The sequence below is a fragment of the Microtus oregoni genome, unplaced genomic scaffold (assembly GCF_018167655.1).
Source record: "Microtus oregoni isolate MIOR12 unplaced genomic scaffold, Mior012 000019F_ref0000042, whole genome shotgun sequence".
Lineage (NCBI taxonomy): Eukaryota > Metazoa > Chordata > Mammalia > Rodentia > Cricetidae > Microtus > Microtus oregoni.
Genome location: NW_024543078.1, coordinates 35,932,173 through 35,954,867, shown reverse-complemented (window position 1 = coordinate 35,954,867; position 22,695 = coordinate 35,932,173). Strand labels below are relative to the sequence as shown.

The 22,695-nt window shown below is 47.0% G+C and overlaps 2 protein-coding genes across 4 annotated transcripts in view; one reads left to right on the top strand and one right to left on the bottom strand.

Annotated features, from left to right (window-relative positions):
* Nucleotides 1-5,403: 5,403 nt before the first annotated feature.
* LOC121459730 (cytochrome b-c1 complex subunit 9) lies at nucleotides 5,404-7,543 on the bottom strand. The gene is made up of 2 exons (XM_041669705.1): nucleotides 7,359-7,543; nucleotides 5,404-5,657 (listed from the first exon to the last, which is right to left on the bottom strand). The coding sequence occupies exons 1-2, from the start codon at nucleotides 7,503-7,505 to the stop codon at nucleotides 5,613-5,615; spliced, it is 192 nt and encodes a 63-aa protein (XP_041525639.1). The 5' UTR covers nucleotides 7,506-7,543; the 3' UTR covers nucleotides 5,404-5,612.
* Nucleotides 7,544-7,815: 272 nt separating this feature from the next.
* LOC121459424 (zinc finger matrin-type protein 5) overlaps nucleotides 7,816-22,695 on the top strand; it is a 30,055-nt gene continuing 15,175 nt past the window's right edge. The window contains exon 1 of one of the 3 annotated variants that reach the window (XM_041669174.1): nucleotides 7,816-7,921. The gene's annotated coding sequence lies outside the window, so the exon portion shown is untranslated. The other 2 variants (XM_041669173.1, XM_041669175.1) reach the window with 2 other exon arrangements.

Genomic DNA, 22,695 nt, shown 5'->3' with positions numbered 1-22,695 from the left:
AAACTCATGTCTTTGCTTTGGTGACAAAGCAAGTATCAAGCTTGTGCCCTCCTCAGGCCCTTGCATGAACTGCCCTTATTCCTGGAGTTCTAAGATCTCCACCCACATCTCATCTCTGACGTCATTTCTATGAACTCCCAGACTACCTGCCTCCGTGTAGCTTTCAAACCCATGTCACCCTGACAGCACTCAGCGTCACTGTATTTTATTTACGTATTCATGTTCTTACTATGTAGAGCCTGCTGGCCTCAAGCTCCCAGAGATATACCTCATCTTTACCTTTTGAAAGCATGTGACAATATTGTGGCTCCTTTGTATCTTCTTCATACCTAGGACTGGGCATGGTGGCACACACCTTTAACCCTAGCACTCAAGAGGCAGAGGCAGGTGGATCACTATGAGTTCCAGGTCAGCCTGGTCTACATGGTGAGTTCCAGGAGAGTCATGGCCATCTAAAGAGGCGATGTCTCAAAAAACAAACATATAATCCACAAACAACACATTAAAAAATAATACCTCTTACCCGATTTCTTCTCTACTATCTGTATGTGTCTCTCACATCAGCTTCAAGAGACCAGGGAGCTGTCTTGTCTCTACCATATACCCATAATCTAGAATAGTTTCATACAGAAAAGGCATTCACTAGAGGTTCCCTGGCCTTGGGAGAAAGCTCAGTGGGTAGTGTTTGCTGTGCACACACGAGGGCCTGAACTTAGATCCCCAGTAATCTGCAACAATCAAGGCAAGGCGGCACATGACTTTAGTCCCAGCACCCAGGAGGCAGAGGCAGGTGGATCGCTATGAGTTCAAAGCCAGCCTGGTCTACAAGAGCTAGCTCCAGGACAGACTCTAAAACTACAGCAAAACCCTGTCTCGAAAAACCAAAAAAAAAAAAGAAAAAGAAAAAGTAAAGAATAATTATAAAAGACACCTGAGGCTGACTCTGGCCTCCATGCACACATAAACACATGTATACACTTGTAATGTGCAAGCATACTCACATATACACATATGCGCGCGCACACCACACACACACACACACACCAATCTGATTTGCTGAAAGGATAGCGGAATGGATGCTCATGATTTAAAAGTCTGTGGTGCGGGAAGTGGAACCCAGGGTCTCTATGCATGCTAGACAGTGCTTTACCATCGAGCTCCATTTTCAGCTCCGTCTGGTTTTGTATGTTTAATTCTGGCTTATTGATTATTTAATGGGCATTTTTTTGTTTTGTGTAGTAATATGAGCGGCGGGGCTGCATCCCCAGCCCCCCGGCCGCCTGGCTAGCTTATGCTCCGAAATAACAACACACAAACTGTATTCATTTAAACACTGCTTGGCCCTTTAGCTCTAGCCCTTACTGGCTAATCCTGATATCCCGATCAACCCATCTCTAATAATCTGTGAGAACCGGTTTTACCGGGAAGATTCTAGCCTAGTCCATCCTGGGTCGGAGCTTCATGGCGTGTGTCTGCCCTGGAGAGGGGCATGGCGTCTCTCTCAGGCATCTGCTCCTGAGAGGAGAGCTGTGGAGTCTGAGCTCACTTCCTCTTCCTCCCAGCGTTCTGTTCTGTTTACTCCTCCCACCTACCTCTAACCAATGAGAGCCAAGCAGTTTCTTTTTATTTAACCAATGACCTTCCTCCATCAGTTTTGTGTCTGTTTTTTGGAACAGGATCTCTCTACTGCCCAGTTTGGCCTTGAATTTCTGGGCTCAACTGTAGCCTCCCTAGTAGCCAAGACTACAGATGTGTCCAACCACGCCCCAGTGGAGAGACTTTTCTGAATAGGAGAGAAACTAGGGGCCTGTGGAGGAGCTCAAATCCTATTTGAGGGCAGTGCTGCTTGCCTAAAGCTATTTTCTAATAAATTAATTCAAAGACCTTCTAGAATTCGATTTATGTAGCTTTCTGACACCTTTCTAGGTTTAAGCAATCCTCGTGCCTCAGCTCAGTTTCTCAGATAGCATAGTGTGCTCTCTCTCTCTCTCTCTCTCTCTCTCTCTCTCCTCTCTCCTCCCCCCCCCCCCCACAACAGGGTCTTACCATGGAGCCAGTTTGGGTTGGAATGCTACTGCTTCGGCCTCCCAAGAACAGGAAATACAAGTGTGCACCACTACACTCAGCTTCTCTTTTCGTGTGTGTGTGTGTGTGTGTAGGTTGGAGGTAGATACAGGGTATCTTCTTCAACCATTCTTCACTTTATATTTTGAGACAGTCTATTATAGAACCCAGCACTCACTGATGTGTCTGGCCTGGCTGAGCAGCAAGCCCCAGGGATCCTCCAGTCCTTGTCTCAGAGTTGGGGTCACAGATGGGTGTTGATGCACCGAGCATATGTCTATACAACGTTAAGCAGAATCTGACCCAGAGATCAAGACAGCAACGAAATCCGAAGGCAAAGTTGCCAAGCCTTTTATCCCATTTTAGCCACCCATTGGACACCGTAGGCTCTAGTGAAGGGTAGGCATTTTAGCAAGGCCAGGCTGCATGCTTGTAGGAAGTGAGCCAGGCAACTATACCCCGCAAACATCAGAGGTGTGATCTGCAGAGAAGCTACCAGGCAGCTGATAATGTCCCTCGACTGGGTGACCTCCAAAATGAATCATTCTGAAGTCAACAAAGAACAAATGCTTGTGATTTTTGCTCTGGCAGGTTGCCTGGCATCTGGGTTTCTGGATCTTACAAGGGGAGTTCTGTTGATTGAGGCTTTTCTTTGGCAACAACTCCTCCTGCCTTTTTCTTAAGTGTAGCCATCTCAAACCCTACTGGTTTTACTTGGTATGTCCCTAAGGGGTTCCAGTTCTGGGAGCATTCCAGCCTTGTGGCTCACCTGTTGTTGATGACAAAGCTTTTGAAACCATGCTTTGAACAGGTAAGAGAGCCCAGGGATTTTAGTTTGTTCGTTAGTTGCTGTTTTGTTTTTCAGAACAGAGTTTCTCTGTATAGCCCTGGCTGTCCTAGAACTTGCTTGGAAGACCAGGCTGGCCTTAAACTCATAGAGAGACCTGCCAGCAGCTGCCTCCTGAGGGCTGGGACTAAAGGCATTCCCCATCATGCCCGGCAAGGGTATGACTTTTGTCCCCTTGTGGTGATCCTACTGTGGTAGAAAAATCTGTGACATAAAGTTAAAGTCCTGTTCAGACCCAACACTGACAGCCACCACTTGTGCATATATCCCACAGTGCCACGTCTGCTTGCAATGGTGTATCTTCCTTCATCATCGCTGTCAAGTTAGGGGCCCCAGCCCGGCAACATGTTGCTAGGAGCATTATTTGGAGATGGGTATGTATGTGGCCCAAGCCAAATGGAGTAGCAGGTTTCAAAGCTGTTCCGTTTGCCTGCCTCAGAGTCACTCATCTTTCTTCACCCTCGTCAGCCCAGTAGGCAAGAAACGGGACTTCCACTGGGCACTGGCGATGCCCGCCTTCAATGTGAGCACGTCTACCCCTGTGAGTTAGAGGCTAGCTGGATTACATCGTGTTTCACAAGAGTATCCAGGTGTAGTGGCAAACATCTGTAATCCCAGGGTGGCCTCAAACTTGCAATCCCCCTGCCTCAACTTTCACTTTAAAGAAATTATTCCTGAAAGCCTTATTCACCTTGCGTCATTCAGTTTAAGCGTTGACAGCACAGATGACAATGTAATTTCCTAGGCCCTGGCTTTTTAAGGAAATGCCATAAGTAGACCAAAGTAGGAGATTCCTAGGGTCTCTCCCACATCTGCATGGCTTTCCTGATCTGAATCATCCACCAGAGAAGATTCTGGATTATCTATCTCTCTGGCTAATTCAGAGCAGGTTCTAGGGGACTGGCTGCAGGTAGGTGAGTGTTTTACCTTCCTAGATTGGGAACTTCCCCAGCTACAAAAGCCAGCTTTTCTACACGTGTTCCATGCATGCTTCTCGATGCTTTTGCTGCCAAGCCAGGAAGGCTGCCGTGTCTAGGGTGATTAGCTCTGCCCGCAGCACCAGTGTTTTTAGGAGTGTTCATTTCTAAGAGTAGCACTAACATTCTGAGGTTGATCTGGTTCTGTTTACTCCCCTCAACCCTGTTCAGCTGCTTACATCTCCTGTTCCACAAACATAACAAATTTTGGGTTTTGCACTCTGCTTCCTCAGCTTTGTTTCAAGGCCCAACCCAAATGGCTCAATTCCATCACCTCCCTGTCTCAGCTAATTGGAACCCTCCAACTCTGCCGTGGCTGTTTCCCCTCCTTGTGAGCTCTTGATCCAGTCCATAATCACATCGTGGTACCTAGTGTTTGTTTCCCTTTAAAAAGTTCAAGACCCACATGCAATGCAATTTTCTATCACATGCCCTTCAAGCAGGGCCACACAATTTTTTTTTTTTTTCTGAATCGGTCTTCCTTACAGTCCTACTGCTCCAGCCTTCCAGAATGCTCAGAGGGCTTCATCCCTGCCCCCGCCCCCCAGCTCATCCTTGGACGACGCCCCCGAGCCTGCTCATTGGCCATTTGCTTCCCACCATGATGTTGCCTGCCACGGAGCCATAGTGCCCTTTCTCTGGGTCCTCATCATCATTCCTGTCAGCAGTTGCCTCCTGTGACACGGTCTGTGGTTTAAAGGAAGACTGATTTGTGTGTGCATGCGGCTGTGCCTGAGAGTGGTGCCCACGGAGGCCAGAGTGTGTGGTCCTCTTGTAGCTGGAGTTCCAGGCCACCTCAATCTTCTGCAAGAACAGCAAGTTCTCTTCCAGCCTCCTACAGGCAAGTTTTTAAAATTCACAAAGCTCTCTGTAAAATAGATTATCTCTGTTATCCCCACCTTACAGATAAGGAATCTCAAGTTCAGCAAGGTTGAATGTTGCCCTTGGTACACACAGCTAGAATTGTTGGGTTTAGAATTTAAATGCATCACAACTCTCATAAACTGACCTTGGCAGGAACCCTGGTGGGAGGCCGTGGCCCACAAAAACGTGGAGATAACCAAAAATCACTCATCAATTTAAAATGCAAAAGACAGACCTTAGCCCAAGACAGGCAAGACTCCTAGAACAAGGTTTTTTCCTGGCCAGGACCACAGTGCTTCCCCACTATATGTGATTTAAAAATGGAGGGGATTGAAGAGATGGCTCAACAATTGCTATCCCAGAAGATCTGGGTTCAATTCTCAGCACTCACTTGGCAGCTCACAACCATTTGTAACTACAGTTGCAGGGGTCCAATGCTTCCTTGGGCACAACACCCATTCATATTAAATAAAAACAAGAGACTGTAACTAATGGCTTAAAGGCAACATCTATTAGGCTTATGTGTTGAAACCAGAATTCTTTGGAAGTTAATGAAAATCTCCAAATAGTGGAGTCTTCAGGTGTTTGCATGAGGCTTGGACACACTCTCACTACCAAGATCAGAAAGTCAAAAAAGTGCAAAAGCAGGTCTCATGAGCAATTTCCATTTATTTGCTGATAACTGTAGTCAAACACACTTCAAACACAGCCGAAGCTAGAGTCTGTTCGTAGGATGGAGCCATTGCTTGCCAATATACGGGTGGTCCATGAAGAGTATCTTCAAACTCATCCTCAGGCTGAGGCCCAGCTCCAGGTGAGCAGCTGACAGGTGGAACCGTTCCTTCCTCAGGGGCAAGGGCTTATTCCTTGTTCTCATAATTGTGCTTTATGTGCTTCCACAGCTTCTGCATTTAAAACACAACAGCTGATTATAACCTTGCCCTCACACTTTACAACCTACTTTCATTGTCCGAAGTAAAGAATATTGAGAAATCAGCGTCAAATTCTGATTAAAAATGTACAGTAGTGCTGGGCGGTGGCGGCACACACCTTTAATCCTAGCACTTGGGAGGCAGAGGCAGGCAGACCTCTGAATTCAAAGCTAGCCAGACCTATACAGAGAAGCCCTGTCTCGAAAAACCAAAACCAAAATGAAAAGCAAAACACTCAACCTTCATTAAGTGGAAAGAGAAAATTGGACTTCCACATGAAATTAAGGCAGATTGAAAGAATGGTCCCAAACCAGAGCCACAGATGTCTGGGCTCAGGACATTTCACTGAGCCACTTTTTATTTCCTTAGACCTGAGCTGGCTACAGTTCTCCCTCCTAAAAGCATGGAAATGGGTGGGTTCTAACAACGTACTTAAGATACCTTTAGCTATCTGTGAGCATTCACGATCAATGGAAATGCTTACAAAGGTCGGAGCGGCAACACTTTTGTATGGGCAGGAAGCTACCCATGCCACTGGCAACATGGCAACTAGTGGACTGGGTCTTGAAAACCAGTTGCTGGGTGGTGGTGAGGCACAGTTTTAATCCAAGCACTTGGGAGGCAGAGGCAGGTAGATCTCTGTGAGGTCGAGGTTACAGAGTGAGTTCCAGGACAGCCAGGGCTACACAGAGAAACCCTGTCTCAAAAGAAAAGCAAATGAAGGAGCTGGAGAGATGGCTCAGTGGTTAAGAATACCGGCTGCTCTTCCAGAACTCAGGATCAGTTCCCAGCACCCATACTGTGGCTCACAACCATCTCCATCTGTAACTGCAGTCCCAGCGGATCCAACACCCTCTTCTGACCTCCCTCGGGGAGGAGAGAGAGAGAGAGAGAGAGAGAGAGAGAGAGAGAGAGAGAGAGAGAGGACAGAAACCGGCGCAGAGTGGAGAACAGACTGGCCATCTGGACCAGCCTTTCCCAGTACAGCCACAGCCTCATGACATAAAATACACACAAGTACCTGCAACGGTTAAGTGAAAAAAGGCTTGCCATTTCCTACTTTATGTGCCCACGTTCTCTAAGACACACGGTGGATGCTATCTTTCAGTGTATCCTAACGGTGGCACCTCATCTGTATCCCAGGAGGTAATTACTACTATGATCTTCACTTAATGCCACCGTTAACCGGAAAGTTCCAGTATTCCCAGCCAGGACATGAGATTTGATCACCTCCACTTTTGTTTTAGTCAAAAGAAAAGTTGCCTGCATGGGAGGCCTTGGGAACTGAAACATACATCAATTTTATAAGCCACACAGTCTACGGAGACATACTTTTAACGACTGTCCTGCTGCCCTTGACACCACCCATGGAGGCAGAGGTCGGGGTTCCAACTCACTTGCCACCGTAGTACGGACCTTTAAAGTCTCAGGCATTAGCTTTTGCAAATGAGCATGTGGGAAGTGTGGCAGGACATACCGATACTCCCAACCCCTGCAATGTGGGGTCAGTGTGAGGCCCGGGACTCATACCAGGTCAAGAGAACTGAAAGTAAAGTCTCAAGACAATGGACATACTTCACCCCGGTCCTGGTAAGGCAAGACTTGACTTTCGTCCTCCCTCCTTCCCAGTCACCCCTCAGGCGGGCCCAAGGTCAGGGTGGCACAGGCCCTCACCCCCTCGTTGATGTGCTCGTAGACCGCGTCTGCGCCCTGGTCGAAAGCGCGCTCGAAGAAAAGGGCGCCCACTGCGATGGTTAGGGCGAAGGTGGAAGTCCTGCGGAACAGCAGGGAGTACAGACGTGAAGCGATTGTCGGCGCCATGTTGCCTCGCTACTGAACTGGCACCACTGAGCCTTCGTAGAGACCCTTCTCGCTACACCCAACGCGCACTGCTTTATGGGAAATGGAGTTCCTCCTCTGTATCTTGGCGTTGATATTTTAGATTACACAGAAACTAATAGCTTGTAGAGAGTACAGATTCTTACGCTGTTTATATTCACACAGCTAACGCTTGATAAAATTTATTTTCAAGTATTTCTAGTCAATTATGTCTTGCTGTAGGAATATTTTAAACTACAACTCCCAAAAGCCCTTTGGCTTCCCATCTTTCCCCGCGCTATCTTGCCTTAGTGTTCTGTCTTCGCGTACACCTTATGAAGGACTACGAATCCCATCGAGCAGAGCGCGACTGGCGAACACAAGAGGAGGAGCCCGGAGCCGTCCAGCCACGGAGCCAGGTAGGTATCTTTGGCCAGACGTCCCGGGCTGAGTTCTAGGCTGCTTCTCTCCCCAGACTATTTAGCTCTTCGTTCTGAATCCTCGCTATCAGCATTTTCTGGCATAGAGAGTGGCTAGAGAGGCGAGGGGACCTGAACTTCCGTGGCTTCATCTCGCCCCCGAGCCTCGTCTTCTAGGAACCTACTCCAGGTGTAGGTTTGGAGGTGGCAAAAGTCGGGCCCTAGAAGTTTAACCCTTAGCCACGCCTCAGGAGAAAAAGGTGGCTTTGCCTTTGCCTCCTGTCCTCCAGCTCGTAGGCTTTGAAGCCAAGAACGCTGGCCTCGAAGGCGGGCGACCTGGTTGTAAAAGGCACGGTACAAATGCTTTTCTGAGGACCCCCTTCCCGGTCTTGAACTGGTCCCCAGCAGATGAATGGTCCCAGCTCGGGCTATTGTGTATGGGTAATGGAGAGGCCCAGCGCTTCTGGAGACTAGGACTTTGTAGAAGAGAAAGCTGAATGCTTGGACAGGTTGGTGGTGCTCTTTAAGCCTGGGTAGCCACTTAACGGAGGACTGGCTATGTAGTAACAGCGTAAATAGGATTATGTTTGTGTGAAGTTTTAGAGGCAGTCGCAGTGCCGGGGTGCTTGACAAAGTGTGGAGTGGACTCTGAATAGGTGGCCTGAGGTCTGTTCTTGTCTGGCCATGTAACCCGTGGTAAGGAGTCGCTTCTTTTTTTCCTAATTGCACTAGGGAGTCACTGAAGGGCTTTAAAGTGGAATGTGACAAGATCTAATTTACATTTTAATGTAATCTTTCTGGCTCCTTGGTAGAAAATAGACTGAAGAGGGGAAATTATAGAGGAAGGTGATTTAGAGTGGAGTGGACTAGAATAATCTTTAGATTTGAGTTGCATTTTGGGAGGTGGGGTAGACCGAGCAAGTTAGCAAAGGTGTGTAAAAAAGAGGAATTAAAAGTCGGGCTCGATTGTGCAGGCCTTTAGTTCAAGCACTCCAGAGAGGCAGGTGGGTCTCTGAGTTCAAGGCCAGCCAGGCTACATTGACAAATCCCATCCTGAGAAACACCCTCTTCCCTCCAAAAGGAAGAATTAACATCTAGGGTAAATCAAAGTTTGACCTCAGGGACTAAATGGTTTTTGTTTGACTGTTTTGAGACAAATTTTAACACTCCATCTGGCTGGCCTGGAACCAGCTATATAGACTAGCCTGACTCTGTCTCTGGAAGGCTGAAATTATAGACCTGCACTACCATGCCTGGCCTGTAAACGGTATGTGTGTTGAAAGTTTATTTTTTGTTACGGTAAACTATGCATATGTGTAAGGTGGGTGGAGGGGTCAGTATGCCCTCCTGGGTGGCAGTGCCCACAGAATCCAGGAGAAGGTATTGGATCCCCTGGAACTGGAGTTAGAGGTGGTTTGTGATCTATCCTATGTAGGTGCCAGTACCAAACTTGGGTCCTCTGTTAGAGCGGCACATGCTCTCCAGCTCTATAAATCACGTTTCATATGAGCGGTCTCTTAGATATGAAGCGGAAGCATCTAGGGCCAATGGGGCTGTGATTCTGAAGATTAGAGGGCTGGACTGGGACTGGGATAGAGCATGAAGGCTGGCCGGGACTATAGTCCCGACACTTGGGAGGTGGTGGCAGGAGGAGCAGAAATTCAAAGTTAACCTTGGCTGCAGGGACTGCATTATAGACTCCTAGATTAAACCAAGGACTGACCTCTGGCATAGCTCTCCTGACCCTTGTGACCTAGGTTAGTCCTGATTATCTACCTATTCATGTAAACTGTAGAGAGCAACAGTAAAGTCTGGTTAGGAACTAGAAGGGATGAGCTCCTCTCAGTGTGGATATTGTTGCAAAGCATCCTGGTAATTAATGTCTGGCAGGAAGTTGTGAGCCTGCAGGGAAAGGCTGCTTAGGGTTTGCTGATCACCTGCAAGAGACCTACAGCACACTTGGCTGAGTACAAGTTCAGAGGACAGGGAATCACTTTTACGTGGGATGAGTGCGATGGGTACAAGGAGTTAAAAGTGTGGCTCGTTTTATTTTATTTAATTTTTCTTAGTGTCATTTTTTGGGGGGGTCTGATTATATTTTTATTAAAAACACATGTGAATCTTATAATTGAAAAAAAGCTTTTACAAAAAATTCTACTAGAAAAACTAAAAGAAGTGGCAGACACGCTCCCTCCTCCCCAGAGTCTGGCTAACTGGGGAGAGACTGCTGATAGCAGCCTTGCCTGTTTGTGTCATGGGCTGGATTTTGGGAGACTTACAATATAATCCTCCTGCCAGGCATCTGACATCATATTTATTAGCTTACTTCCCACGTTCTCTTCTAGAAGGTTCAGTGTGGCTGGCTTTATGTTGAGGTCTTTGATCCATTTGGACTTGAGTTTTGTGCATGGTGATAGATACGGGTCTATTTTCATTCTTCTACATGTTGATATCCAGTTATGCCAGCACCACTTGTTAAATATGCTTTCTTTTTTCCATTTGATATGTTTTGCTTCTTTATCAAAGATCAGGTGTTTGAAGATGTGTGGATTGATATCCGGGTCTTCTATTTGGTTCCATTGGTCCTCCTGACTGTTCGTATGCCAATCCTAGTGTCATTTTTAAACAGTTATTATTTTTATCTTACATGTGTGAGTGTTTTGCCTGAATGTATGTATGTTTGTGCTCCACATTTGTGCCTTGAATCCCCAGAATGGGATCATGGATAGTTGTGAGGTGCCCTGTGGGTACTGGAGACTGAATCCAGGTCTTCTGCAAGAGAAACAAGTGCTTTAACCACTGAGCCATCAGTCAAGCCACCTCCTTCTCCTCATTATTAATATTATTACTATTATTTATTATTATGGGAGACAGGGTTTCTCTGTGTAGCGTCCTGGAACTCACTCTGAAGACCAGGCTGGCTTTAAACTTACAGAAATCTGCCTGTCTCTGCCTCCTGAGTCCTGGGATTGAACAAATGTGCCACTATGTCCAGCCTTAATTTTATTCTCATGTTTTAGGGGACTGGAGAGATGGCTCAGTGGTTAAAAGCACTGGTTGCTCTTCCAGAGGACTTGGGCTCAGTTCTCAACATCCACATCCATATGGCTGTCTGTAACCTCAGTTCCAGGCAGGCAACATGACACCCCACTCAGACATAAACAACAGTAACCATAAAGTAAAATTTAAAAAAAAATAAAGTAAAACATTTAATTTTTTTTTAGTAACATGCTTAAATGCTGGGGTGGTGGCACATCCCTTTAATCCCAGGAATTAGGAGGTAGAAGAGGCAGATCTCTGTAAACTTGAGGCCAGCCTGAGCAATATAGCAAGTTCTAGGCCAACCAGGACTACATAGTAAGATCCTGTCTTGATTTTTAGCTGCCTGTTCTATAAAGAAAGTTCCAGGACAGCAAGTTCTACACAGGGAAACCCTGTCTCGAAAAACAAAACAAACAAACAAAAAAATCTTTTCTATACAAGTTTTCTCTGGAACTTACTCTGTAGACCAGGCTGGCCTGTATTCAGAGATCTGCCTACCTCTACCTCCCAAATGTTGGGATTAAAGACGTGCGTCACCAGCCAGGTGGTAGTGGCGCACGCCTTTAATCCCAGCACTCGGGAGGCAGAGGCAGGCTGATCTCTGGGAGTTCGAGGCCAGCCTGGTCTACGAGAGCTAGTTCCAGGACAGGAACCAAAATGCTACGGAGAAACCCTGTCTCGAAAATCCAAAATAAATAAATAAATAAATAAATAAATAAATAAATACGTGCGCCACCACAGCCCAGCAAAAAAAAAAATTTTTTTAAAGTTTTTAATGTAATTGCTGAGCCAGGCATAGTGATGCTTACCTGTAATCCCAGCAGTCTGGGAGAAGAAGGCAGAAATATTGAAAATTCGAGACCAGCCCTAGACTATGAAGTGAGACTGTCTCAGTGGGCGAAAAAAATTCTTCAGTGCTCTACACAAAAACTTAGGGAAATAAGAAAAACGACCTTGACGTTTTTTTGATTAATGTTTGAACTCAGCTTGAACAAACTGAATTCCTCTAGACACTCAGCCCTCCTTTCAGCTTAATTACATCCCCTCGAACATGGAACTCCATTCATGATTTTAATATATTTGATTTTCTTTTTAGTACTTGGGATGCATAACCTAACAAGCTCAATTTCCCCAAGGATACTTAGTTACTAGCAAATTTAATTAATTAAGTTTATACTGAATTTAGATTTCTTACAAACAATTCAGTAGTTTTTAGAATTGCTTGTGCTAGGGATGGACTTCATAAACACATTTCCACACAAACTCATTATGTACTCTGGCCCTTTCCGATTATTCCCAAACATTGCCACACATAGTTTTGCTTCTACTTTCGTATCTTATATGCATTTGTGATTTTTATGTATCTGTATAAAATCCAGGATCTACAGATGGAATATGATAATTGTTTTTCTGAGTCTGACTCACTTCCCTTAATATGATGTTCTCCAGTTCATCCATTTTCCGTAAATGACATGATTTTGTTCCTTGTGGTTAGGTGCAATTCCATTGTATATATGTCCCATTTCCTTAATCATTTGTCTGTTGATGGACACCTAGGCTGACCCCAGAGTGTGGCTATGAACATGTGCAGGTGTCTGTGCTGTGTTGATCTGAGGCCTTCAGATATTACCCAAGGGTGGCCTGGCTGAGTGTATGCTAACTGTATGTTCGCTTTCTGAGGAGCCGTTGTACTGATTTCCACCGTGGTGCTGACAAACACCACACACCAGCAGTGCACAGGAAGGGTCCGCTCCCGAAGTACCCTCGCCAGCATTTGTCTTCCCCATTCTGAAGGGGTGAGATGGAGCTGGGAAGCATTTCTGTTGCTTTGAGAAAGGGTCTCTTCTCTGTGGGGGCGAGCTGACCTGGAACTCCCTGGGTAGACCAAATTGGCCTTGAACTCACAGTGACCCATCCACCTTGCTCAACCTCCCTGAGTGCTGGAATCAAAAGCATGCACCACCACACCCAGCTTACTATTTTTTAATTGAATTTTTTATATACTATGTATGTGTATATATGTTGTTGTTGCTGTTTTGTTTTTTTGAGATAGGGTTTCTCTGTGTGGCCCTGGCTGTTCTTTCTTTCTCTCTCTTTCTAGTTCAGTACTTTTTAAAAACTTAGAACAGTGACAACAAAATTACAGGCTCTGGAGCTGGGGATTTGTCGTGATATTTCATTTATATTTTAATAAGTAAAGCTTGCCTGAAGTTCAGAGAGTAAAACAGCTGCACTGGTCAGCCTTACAGACCAGGCAGTGGTAACACACATCTTTAATCCCAGTAGCCACACTAGTTTGCCATAGAAATCCCAGCCCTAGAGAGAATTATAAAATGGGAGGAGACAGCTCTCAGTCTCAGTCTTATTCTGAGATTCCTAGAGGCAGGATCACCATTTTTGGACTGAGGTAGAGGTAAGAGCCAGTGGCTGGCTGCTTTGCTTTTCTGGTCTTCAGGTTGAACCCAATATCTGTCTCTGGGTTTTTACTAATCATGCTACAGCGGTTAACTCAGTTGGTGGAATGCTTACTTAATACAAAGGTCTTGGGTTTGATCTTCAGCATGCTGTAACCTAGGAGTGAGTGAAACACACTTAACTACCTAATTCCAGCACTAGGAAGGTGGAGCCCCCCCCCAAGTTCAACGTCATCCTCAACTGTGTGAAGGTTGAAACCAGTTTGAGCTACCTAAGACCATGCTATAACACAACACGCGTGCCCACACACACAACACACACTCACACACTAGGCTCTATCCCTCACACAATATAAGAATATAAAGAAAGAGGAGGTGGATCCTAAAATGACATTTTTTAGCACCTAGATTATTCTAACACAGTCGGAGTTTCTAATCATTCACTGCTAATCCATCAACCTAAAACCATAAATCTAATATCAATTACTGATGTAGTCTTGTATATCTGATATTTCAACCCTAGATTTTAAATCAGAATCTGTCAGATACTTTATCAATTTTTTATTTTAATGCTAAGAGTGCTTTCAAAGTGGGCTGTGGTGGTGCACACCTTTAATCCCTGCACTGGAGAAGCAGAGGCAGGCAGATCTATGTGAGTTTGAGGCCAGCCAGAGCTAACAGAAACACTGTCTTTTTTAAAAAAAAAAAAAGAGTATACTTTTAAATACCCCATTACACAGGTGTGTGTGTTGTGTTTTGAGACATGGTCTGGCTGTGTAACCCAGGCTGGCCTGTGAAGTTGAGACACTCCTACCTCAAGTACCTGAATGCCGTGCTATAGAGATAGTTGTGCTCTGTGTCAGTTTAGGGCACTTCAGTGAGCTGGTGTTCATGCCAGTCTCATTGCTGGCTGGAACTCAAGTCCAGCAGCCTGTGTTAGTCAGAATGTTCCTATCAAGGCTGCCTTTAGGGTATAGGATAAAGTTTATTCCTCTGGGTTCTTTTCTTAGGGGTGGGGGTGTTATGGTTTTGGTCCCTTTAAGAGACAAGCCACACCCATTCCCCTCCCCATCCACTGAGGCAGGCTGATCTTCAGCTTCCGGCCTGAGCTCATTCTCTTTTCCATCTTCCTCTCGGAGAGGCAGCTTTGCTTCTGCCTCTCTCCCCACTTCTCTGCTTCCCCCCTTCCCCCTTCTCTGTCTCTTTCTCCTCTTCTCTCTCTCTCTCCCCCCCTCTCTCTCTGCCCCCCCTTCACCCTTCCTCCTCCATAACCCCCTGAATAAACATTCAACCTCACCCTGCATGTCATGTCTATCCATGTTTCTGTCTTCTGCCCCCCCCCCCCCCCCCCCCCCCCCCCCCCCCCGCCATGTGTCTCCCTGCCTGGAGCCAGCCATTGCTCGGGGACCAGCAGCCTACTCTGCCTGGGGCCCACTGCCTGCTGCCACATGTTCAGCCACCACTGCTCTGGGACCAGCAGCTGTCTCTGCCTGGGACTGGCTGCTCCCAGGGCCCGCTGTCTGCCACCACATGGCCCGCCACCACTGCTCTGAGACCAGCAGCTGCCTCTGCCTGGGGCCCACTGTCTGCTGCCACATGGCCCGCCACCACCACCACCGCTTGAGCCGCCGCTCTGGGACTGGCAGCCATTTCTGCCTACTGCTCTGAGACCAGCAGCTGCCTCTGCCTGGGACTGGCTGCTCCCAGGGCCCGCTGTCTGCCGCCACATGGCCTGCCACCACCATTTGGGACCTACAGCATTTCTGCTGCCTACTGCTGCGGGGGATCTTGTAGCATTTTTTAAAAAAGAACAACGGGGGAATCTAGACTGATTGGTTAAAATACAGATCTCTAGGTCACTTTCCAAATCTGCTAAGTCAGAATTTTGAGACTTGGCCCAGGACACATTTTTGGTGATGAACCAAAGCCACACTGTCCTGACCAGGTGCTTTCCTGTTGCACCCCATTTTGCCCCAGGAGGCTAGTTCTGTCTTTCATTCTTTGTGTGTGTGTCTGTGTACATGTGCACGTGTGGTGTATGTATGAGTTCATGGCAAGGTACAGCTGTGAAGGCCAGAGGACAGCTTTGGAGTCCATATTCTCCCTTAGTGTGGGTTCTGGTGATTTGAAGTCTGAAATTACCTTTAACCCGGTCAGCCAGCTCCCCAGTTCAAGACTTCCTTTTCTCTGTCTCTGTCTCTCTGTCTATGTCTCTCTCTCTCTCTCTTTTGTTTTTCAAAACAGGGTTTCTCTGTAGCTTTGGAGCCTGTCCTGGAACTAGCTCTTGGAGACCAGGCTGGCCTCGAACTCACAGAGATCCGCCTGCCTCTGCCTCCCAAGTGCTAGGATTAAAGGCGTGCGCCACCACTGCCCGGCTGAGACTTCATTTTCAGCAGGGCTCTCACGTAGGAGCCGTAGCCATGTTGCATAGGGCTGATTTTAGGAGGGCTGCTATGATGCATGATGCAGGCCAGCAGCATCAGGGGCCTTGGCTACGAGTGAGGACGTGAGGTCTGGCTTGATGACAGGAAGGAGGAGGAGGCAGACATGGTTTGGAGTCCAGTATTTAGTTCAGGAGGCTCCTTCAGACTGTTTTTGTCTCTCCTGTGGAAACTGCGGCCTCCTGAGACCTGTAACCATCTGATGAGAAACTGTCTGCAGCTGTGGGCCAGCACCCAGAACCAGGTGCAGCCCACCTCACGTGGGGTTGCTAGGCCGGTCTGCTTAGAACCAGGGTCTCCTTGGTGCTCACTCAGTGGGAACTGAAGGAAATATTTATTCTGTCCTTTTCAACTTCCACCCAGGTTGATTTATCCAGGTGAACAAAGTCCTTGGAACCATCCTGGTAGTCTCCTAAGGGGGAAAGAGTAAAATTTATCCTTTTCTGACAGATTTAAACCCAGAGTCTCAAATGTGCCAAGTAAATGCTCTACTACTGAGCCACATCTCAGTTCATACTTACTAGTTTTAAAAAAAAAAATTTGTGTATGTGTGTATATGAATGTTTAATCTTTGTGTGTGTGTATGCTTGCACGCGCGCGTGTGTGCACCACGTATGTGTGTGGTGCCAGTGGAGGTCAAAAGAGGACATTGAATCCTCTGGACCTGTAGATAGGGATTGAGTCTCTCACAACATGTGGGGGCTGAGGACTGGACACTGGTCCTCTGTAAGAGCACTGAGCACTGTCAACCACTGAGCCTTCTCTTCACTCCCTTTGGGGGGCAGGGTCTCACTATGTAACCATGACTGGCCTAGAAATTGCAATGTAGACCAGTCTGGGCTCAAACTCACAAAGGTCTGCCTGTACCTTCAGTGTGCTGGGAATAAAAGCATGAGACACCAGTCTGTTCAGTCCCTACTTTTTGAAGGGAATATTTTTGGTTTTATAGGTTTTCAAATAATCTACATTAAATATAGAACTTCTTATAAGAATAACAAAATGCAAAGTGAAATAAAGTACATGTAATTCCTGAACCAGGAATAGCCACAGTAAATGCTCTATGTCAGTTCTAGTCTTTATGTTCTTTATGTGTGTAGTGGAGGAAGATTTATTTTCTTAAAGATTTATTTAGCTGGGTGGTGGTGGTGAACGCCTTAATCACAGCACTTAGGAGGCAGAGGCAGGTGGATTTTTGTGAGTTCCAGGCCAGCCTGGTCTACAAGAGCTAGTTCCAAGACAGCTAGGACTGTTTTGCCGAGAAACCCTGTCTCGAAAAACAAACAAACAACAACAACAACAACAAAAAAAAAAGTTTATTTAGCTGAGTGGCAGTGGCACACACCTTTAATCCTAATACTCAGGAGACAGGACAGGATCTCTGAGATCAAGGCCAGCCTGGTCTACAGAGTGAGTTACAGGACAGCCAGAGCTATACAGAGAAACCCTGTCTCGGAAAACAAAATACACACAACAGAGAAGCAAAAGATTTATTTTTATGTACGTTGGTGTTTCACCTGCATGTATGTCTGTGTGAGGGTGTCAGATCCAGAGGGTGTCTACTAGAGTTGTAGACAGTTGTGAGCTGCTATGTAAGTGCTGGGAATTGAACCTGGGTACTCTGGATGAACAGCCAATGTTCTTAACTGCTGAGCCATCCCTCCAGCCAGGAGGAAGATTCTTTTGCTTTGAGAAATGGTATTCTGTTGTGTATGGTTGTAATGATAAACCATTTTCCACTTAAAATTAAGAGCAGCTGTTCAAGAATTTCCTTTGACTTTACTTGTACTTTTGCTGTTTGTGTGTTTGAGACAAGGTCGTGTGTGTGTCCCAGGCTGGCCACAAATTCATTTTGTAGCCAAGGCCAGCTTTAAACTGTTCCTCTTGTCTCACCTACTATGGCTGGGACTACTTGCATGACTCACCACACTTAGCCTTTCTAGGGCTTTTTTGTCTAAAGTGGTCTTGCTGTTGCTCAGTCTGGCCTTTAATCCTGGGATCAAGTGACTCTTACCTCCAGTCACCTGCCAAATAGTTTAGTGACTGTGGTACCAGCCTTTAACTGTGGCTCACATCCTGTTCCTGCTCTCCCAACAGTGCTCTCTGTGTGGACTGTTTGCAGACCGAAATGAGGGTTGTGGTAGAACTAACACACCAGGCTTTGTGGACTATGCTGTTGAGCTCCCACCCCACCCCACATGGAACTCTGAGCAGCTTGCCTGGCGTGTAGCTAGCAGTGGCTACCACCAGCTGCTCCTGGTGTTGCACAGTTAGATTTTAGTGTTCACAGTCACAAAATATGCCTGGGAAGCCAGATGTGGCTCACACCTTCAATCCCAGCACGCAGGCAGAGGCAGATCTCCGTGAGTTCCAGACCAGCCAGGGCTACATTGTGAAAGCCTGTTTCAAAACAAAAACTGCCTACACTCATGTGACCAAAAGTGCCTCAGAGTTCAGATTTTTAATCTGAAAGGATGAGTTTGACTTTCTGACCATCATGAAGTTTCAAATTTTGAGCATTTTTGGGTTTTCACATTAGGTCATTCAACTGTGTCCTATGACTTTGTGACCTTCTGTGTCTTTCTTGGAGGAGTTCCCTGTCCCAATGGGGTTCTGGGGCACAAAGCTTGACAATCTGCAGTGGCAGATCTGTCAGCCAGCCCGAGCACATACCTAGTGGTCCTTGTGAGAGCAGACACTGGGTTTTCTGGTGAACAGAGAGGTGAATACATGAATGGGGAATACGGTGCCTTAGAGTTGTGTGTGTGGAGGAGGGGCTTCGGTGATGCAGCTCAGAAATGTGTGCACCTGTGGCGATCACAGATTGTTAAATGCTTTTTGTTGTTGGTTTGGTTTGGGTTTTTTTGTTATTAAGACCAGGCTGGCCTGGAATTCTCTAGTAGACCAGACTGTCCTTGACCTTACAGATCACCTGCCTCTACCCCCCAGTATGGGATTAAAGGTGTGCACTACAGCACCCAGCTGTTAGATGGTCTCTGAAATTCATGTATTCCACTCCATTGTCTTTGGTGCATAATAAATCACCCCCCTCAAAAAACAAAACTTGGTGACTTAAATCAATATTTTTGTTTTGTTTTGTTTTTTGAGACAAGGTCTTACACTGTTTGGCCTTGAACTTACTAAGTAGACTAGACTGGCTTTGAACTCCCCGTGATCCACCTGCCTTTGTCTCCAGCATGTGCTGCCAACAAACATTTATTATTTTATTATCATCTCACGTTATTTTTGAGGGTCAGGAATTTGTTCGGGGCTTAACTGGATGATTCTAGTCAGACTGTCAGCCAGAGTATAGTCATCTGAGATTGGCCTGGGCTGGAAGGAGGCATCTAGGAGTGGGGAAGTGGGGTGTCAGGGTCTCAGCCCCTGACCATGTGGGCTTTACCATCAACACTGTTGACTCTGGTGGCTAGCTACCCACAGACTGGAGTGACTGACTAGAGAGAGAGCCAAGTTGAGTTGTAACTTGTCCTTGGAAGTAGCATGTCTCTTCTTGGTCATATAGATCAACCCTGACACAGTTTGAGAAGGAACTGTACCAGGAGGAAGAATCACTGGGTGTAGGGGCTGGCCGCTCCTTCCACAATGGGTACCATTGGTGTGCCAAGTGCTCAGCATATGTTACAGGTCAGAAGTGTCTTGGAAAACCTCCCAGATGAAGTTACAGAGGGAAATTTATAGCCATGGGCAGTAGGGACTTGAGTTCAGACCTGGGTCGAGGGCTTGCAGGTGCTTCTCAATTGGTGCTTCATTTTGGACTAACCAATGGGCTTCTGATGCCCAGTATCCTATGTGTTTCAGCATTTGGTATTTTAAGTACAGTTCCTATGGAAGGTGTGTAACCACCTTAAGTTAGGAACTCGGTACTTAGGAAGAACTAGCTTTCAGGGGTCGGTCCACGCAGCCCCTGCTCTCCACTTCAGCATCATCTACCACCCTAGACTGTTACTCTGAGGACTTGGGAGCAGCACCTGCTTAGATCCTGGCCCTGACCCAGACTACCCAATTAGGCCCTCAACAGCCTTAGCTTGCTGGGAATGAGGTGATGCAGTTCATCCAGAGTGGCTAGCAGGCAAGCAGTTCTGAGGACTGGACGAGACAGTGTTTGCAGTGCAGCCTTGCAGCACCTGTAAGTGCTCCTGTATACAAGGCCCACCTGCATTTCCTTGGCACTTCCTTTGGAGCAGGGTCCGGAGCAGGCAGCTTTGAACCACCACCACAGACCAGTTCTGATGCCATCAATTCCCAGCGGCAAACATGGCACTGGGACCCTGCTGTGCTATTTGTGGGCATGTGATAAAGCTGGGCTTTACTGTTTACCTGGGTCCGATGGTGACATAATTAGAAGAAATGGCAGGTGAGCGTGAGGGCAGCGTGTGGTGAGCACAAGTCCAGGGTAATTGCAGCCACGTTCCAGCTCCTGGTCAGGCCAAGCTGTGGCTTATTTTAGCCCTGTGCCAAAGATGCACACAGTGGGAGGAACGATTCTGATGAAGTGCGAATGTCTGCCCTGCTCCGGGATGCTTTGGCTGTGGAGCCTCCAGCACAGCATGGCTCAATATTACTAGCCTTTAGGATAAGACCGTGTTATCACGAGCGATAATTGTTGCCGTTATTGTTAACTCTGCCAGCTGTGAGCAGGTGAGGTGTACTGAGGAGCTGCTCCTCATGTTGCACCTCAAAAGGACCTCTGTGAAAGTGAAATAAGAATGAAATGGAGGCCGCCAGTGGTGGCCCACACCTTTAATCCCAGCACTCGGGAGGCAGAGACAGGTAAATCTCAGAATTCGAGGCCAGCCTGGTCTGCAAGAGCTGGTTCCACAACAACCAGGGCAAACACAGAAAAACCCAAAAAAGAGGGTGGGAGTCTGGGGATCTGTAGCTCAGTGAAGGGCACTTGCTGAGTATACACAAGGCTCCGTTCAATCTCCAAACTGGAGAGGTGGCTCAACCATTAAGAGTACCAACTGTTCTTCCAGAGGACCCAGGTTAAGTTCCTAGCATCCGCATGGGGGCTCAAAGCCATCTATAACTCCAATTCCAGCACCCTCTTCTGGCCTCTGTGCGTACTGCACATGTGTGATACATATACACATATGCAGACAAAGCACTCATACAGGTAAGAATAAATTTTAAAAAACATTTCTAAAGAATGAAAGTGAGACACTAGCATACGTGAATCAAAGCTGGAGCTGTTTCCCTTACCCCCTCCCCCGTCTCTTTTCTTCCCTCTTGTACCTCTATGGTAGAGGGTGCTCATTGAGCCTGTAAGGTCATCAGGTGCAGTGAGACAGCTAGGACAGGGTAAGTTCCATGGGCAGCAGCTACACAGCAGAACAGCTCTGCAAGAGTCAGATATCCTGTGTGAGAGGCCTGCCTGCTTGGCTTTTCCAAAAAGGGCCTGTGAGGAAATGGCATCCAGCAAGGTGGAGGGAGGGTTTGGCTCTGCAAGCCACTCATTTATTCTGCAGGCAGTGTGTTCCTGGCAGTTGGTGGGCTAGACAGAGTTTTTGCCTCAAGGCCTGTGTTCTGGAAGGGGAAGGAGACCCACAAGAGAATAAGCCTTCATGTGAAGTGGGATATCAGGGTCCTGAGGCATTGTTTGACTACAGTTTTCAAAGGGTGGCTGGAATGGTGGTGCACAATTAATCTCAGCACTCAGGAGGCAGAGGCAGGCAAATCTCTGAATTAGAGGCTAACCTGGACTACAGAATATACAGAGTATATTCCAGGACAACCAGAGCTACACAGAGAAACCATGTCTCAAAACAGAAATAAAGTACTGCATATGTATATTTTTTTCTTGTCATTATTCCCTATACAATACAAGAAAACAACTGATTCCATAACATTTACATATACTAGATATTATAAATACTCGAGATGACATAAAATAGACAAGAGGCTGTGTGTGGGTTAGATGGAAATTCTGTGACATTTTATATAAAGGATGAGCTGGGGAAGGTGATATTCATGAGGGTCCTGGAACCCATCCCTTGTGGATGCTGAAGAGTCATTGTGCTGTGAGCTGTGAGACCTGGTTTATAGCTATGGGCACACTCAGTACTTGAAATCACTTAGCAGAGGGCATTGGGATTAGAATCTGCTGTGTGGTCCCAGAAGACCTAAGTCTGACTAGCTTAAGCATTGTTCTCTGGCCATGAATAACCAGCCCTGGCATCTGGTGAAGCTTTGGAGAGCCAGCAGATAGTGTTATAGCCATGGACCTGGTTCCTGGGAGTGGGTTGGTGGTACCACCTGTGTTCTTGGTGGGGCGTGGGGGCTGGATCACTCTGTTCCTGACAGGGCCTAGCTCACACTGCTGAAGATGAGGATGAATCATGGCGGAGAAGGTCAGCTTAGTCAGCACCCCACGCTGCTGTCTGGGCCCAGTGCATAGACACTCCAGCTGTCTCCCTTCTGCCAACTCAGGGTCAAGGAGCACAGCGGTACAGGGTGTGCTTTGTGCCAGGATGCCTGGCTGTGGCATGAATGATTCTGTTTACAGTGTGGCAAGATGCTGTAGCTGGCTCACAGGTTCTGTAGGCTGTCCCTAAATATGTGCCCTAACCCTTAGTGGGAGGCAGCTGGATCAGGTGCCTAGAATGTCTTGTCTGACCTTGTTTAGGCCAGCTCCTGCCAAGGCATGGCTTCCTTTGAGCACCTGGCTATGAGGTAAAAAGCTCTGAGCCTCTTCTGTTGTCCCTGGGCAGTGCAGGCTGTGGAGCCATCATGCAGTGTGGGAATCAGTCTGGCCTGTGGTGCAGAGGGTCCAGTCCCTCCTCTGCCTTTAGTGCTGTGGACTTTGGAAGCTCTGTGGTCCTCTCTTAGACTCACTTGTCTTATCTGCAGTGTAAATTGG

Coding starts and splice junctions, on each gene's coding strand:
- LOC121459730 (XM_041669705.1), bottom strand. CDS start 7,505: ATGGCGCCGACAATCGCTTCACGTCTGTACTCCCTGCTGTTCCGCAGG. Junction 5,658..7,358: donor ACGAGCACATCAACGAGGGG/GTGAGGGCCTGT, acceptor TTTTAAATGCAG/AAGCTGTGGAAGCACATAAA.